Genomic DNA, 2,609 nt, shown 5'->3' on the forward strand with positions numbered 1-2,609 from the left:
GTACGCATATTTGTATGTTGGTGTGTATACACTTTATTTGTTTGGCAATGCAATGGCATATGCATATGTATGTACATATAGAGCAGTGCGCGCACACTTTTTACTGATAAATGATAATATTACGATTTGAATTTGAATTCTACCTACATAAGTATGTATGTAACTGTGTGCTAATATCTAGATGCATATGAAAATTTAAATGATGAAATGTGATTTACATATGATATTGTTGTAATATATAATATTAAGTGTTTAAGGGTCAAGGACGTAGCCAGGTAGGTGCAGGGGTGGGCAGCTGATCCACCCCCCCGCACCTACAGATTGAAAAATTATTGAGGTAATTGAAAACGATCGTAGCAATGCAGAGCAAGTAACGAACCGAACCGAAGTACCGCGTTTAGCTGTAAAACAAAAACATAGAAGCAATCCTCCATCAAACAACGAAGATGAGTACTGGCGACGCTGTATTGTGATTCCCTATCTTGACTCCTTAACAGCTTAACTCCAGCATTTGCACTATCTCGGTTGCATCCATTGTATATGCTCAAAAGTTTAATTGAAGCCGTTTTTGAAAACTCGAAACTATTCGAATAGCATTACGATTTAGATGTCAGCAATGAATTGAAACTTTGGTACAATTTATGGAAAAAAAAATTTATCAGAAATGGAATTAAGAGAAATTGAAGTTGTTGAATTGATCAAACAGGCAGATGAATTTTACCCTTAAATTCGAAAAGGTCTCAAAATATTGGGCCTAATCATTGAATCCGTTTCGATCGAAATATGGTTCGATATGATCGAAAAAATTTGCGTTGAAATCATTGAAACCGTATCGAAAATAAAATTTTCGATCGAAGTGAACTCACTTACCGACTTGATAAAATGCTTTCCGCGGCACATAGATGTCGCTAATTTCGAAATCATTGATACCGCAATATCGAAAATTTGTGTCGAAATCAATCCGTTGGTGAGCGCGTTGCGGAATTATTACAAAAATGGATAATTTGTAAGTATTTTTAAAAACAATTGCTAATGACGCAATCATTTATATTTTAAATTGATATTTTAGAGATAAGAGACAAAAACACACCAACAAAAAACAATTTGAAGTGTTAGTAAGTGAAATGAAGCTGCACCCCGACATAGCGAAAGGATTTTCGCAAAGAGCACCAGGCGAATTGAATCATTTTTGGGAAGAAATTTCAAACAAATTAAACGCAGTAGGTCCCCCAATCAAGGACAGAACTGGATGGAAGAAGGTATGAAAAATCACCATTTGTATATTATCGGAATTAAGCTACCTAAGTTATAGGTTTGGACAGATTTCAAGTTTGCGACGAAGAAAAAAAAGGTCAAAAATGCAAAGCAAATTTCAGGAACAGGAGGTGGGCCCTTCAGCCAAATTTCTTTAAGTGCACTGGAAGAGGAAGTGAGTGTTATTCTATCACTCAATGCATCAGTGGAGGGATTAAAGGGCATTACAAGTTTTGGATGCTCAAAAGAAAATATTCCGGAAGAAATACCAACAACAAGTACTCCCCGCAAAAGACCGGTTGAGTCAATTTATTCCCAGCCTGACATTGACTTGATTGAAACGTCATATATGACTCCTGGCCAGACCATAGAATCTAATGCAGATGCTGATGTGTTCTGTACCCCACATAAAAAGAGTAAAATAAACAAAATGGGTCTTCTTACAGAACAAATAAATATTCAAAAAAAGATGGAGGAAAATGTATCTAAATTGTTAGCCACGCTCATTAAACTTCAAAAAGACTATATCCAAGAACAGTCCGACACAAACAGGTGGCTTAGGAAACTAAGTGAAAATGAGAAGGATAAATTGAAAGAAATGAAGCGACATAATGCTGTCATGGAAAAAATAGCCTTTGATAAATTGGAAACCAAAAAAAAAATTCTAGAACTGGAACTTGAACATTTAAATAATCCATAAGTTTTTATTATGAATTCAAAATATTTACATTTTAATAAATTTTTACGTTTTTTAACTTACTTTTAATAAAAATGAACTCAACATATTTAGTTATATATGAACTTATACTAAAATATATCTAAAAAAGTTTCTCTTTGGCTAAATGAGCACCTGACCCCCCTCTCAAAATAATACATCTACACCCCACAATACACACCATACTCAACACATCATCTTCTCATCGCATACACACCATACTCAACACATCATCTTCTCATCGTATACACACCATACTCAACACAACATCTTCTCATCGCACACACACCAACTCCACACATCATCCTCTCATCGCACACACACCAACTCCACACGTCATCATTTCATCCCACACACACCAACGCATCACGAATTCAACACTCATGAGGACACCGCACAAAAAATAACAAAAGGGACCGACGGACTAGGCGCCACTCTCTGTCAATTACGAACCGCGCGCATATACGCATCGTTTTGCCATCTTGTCGATTTTCCTCCTTCGCTTTCGTCTACAATTTAACGGGTGAGTCCGCGGGTTTGATACCCATGAGTGTATGGTACCGTAGTGAAATTTTATATATGGTTCTTCGAGCCGTACCGGACGGCACTATTGGTAACGGAATAATATATATATCGGTCA

The 2,609-nt window shown here is 36.4% G+C and overlaps 1 protein-coding gene across 1 annotated transcript; it reads left to right on the plus strand.

Annotated features, from left to right (window-relative positions):
* Positions 1–751: 751 nt before the first annotated feature.
* LOC125780033 (uncharacterized) lies at positions 752–1,954 on the plus strand. The gene is made up of 2 exons (XM_049461540.1): positions 752–1,259; positions 1,313–1,954. The coding sequence occupies exons 1-2, from the start codon at positions 1,125–1,127 to the stop codon at positions 1,952–1,954; spliced, it is 777 nt and encodes a 258-aa protein (XP_049317497.1). The 5' UTR covers positions 752–1,124.
* Positions 1,955–2,609: the final 655 nt, after the last annotated feature.

The sequence above is a fragment of the Bactrocera dorsalis genome, unplaced genomic scaffold (genome assembly GCF_023373825.1).
Source record: "Bactrocera dorsalis isolate Fly_Bdor unplaced genomic scaffold, ASM2337382v1 BdCtg056, whole genome shotgun sequence".
NCBI classification, from domain to species: domain Eukaryota; kingdom Metazoa; phylum Arthropoda; class Insecta; order Diptera; family Tephritidae; genus Bactrocera; species Bactrocera dorsalis.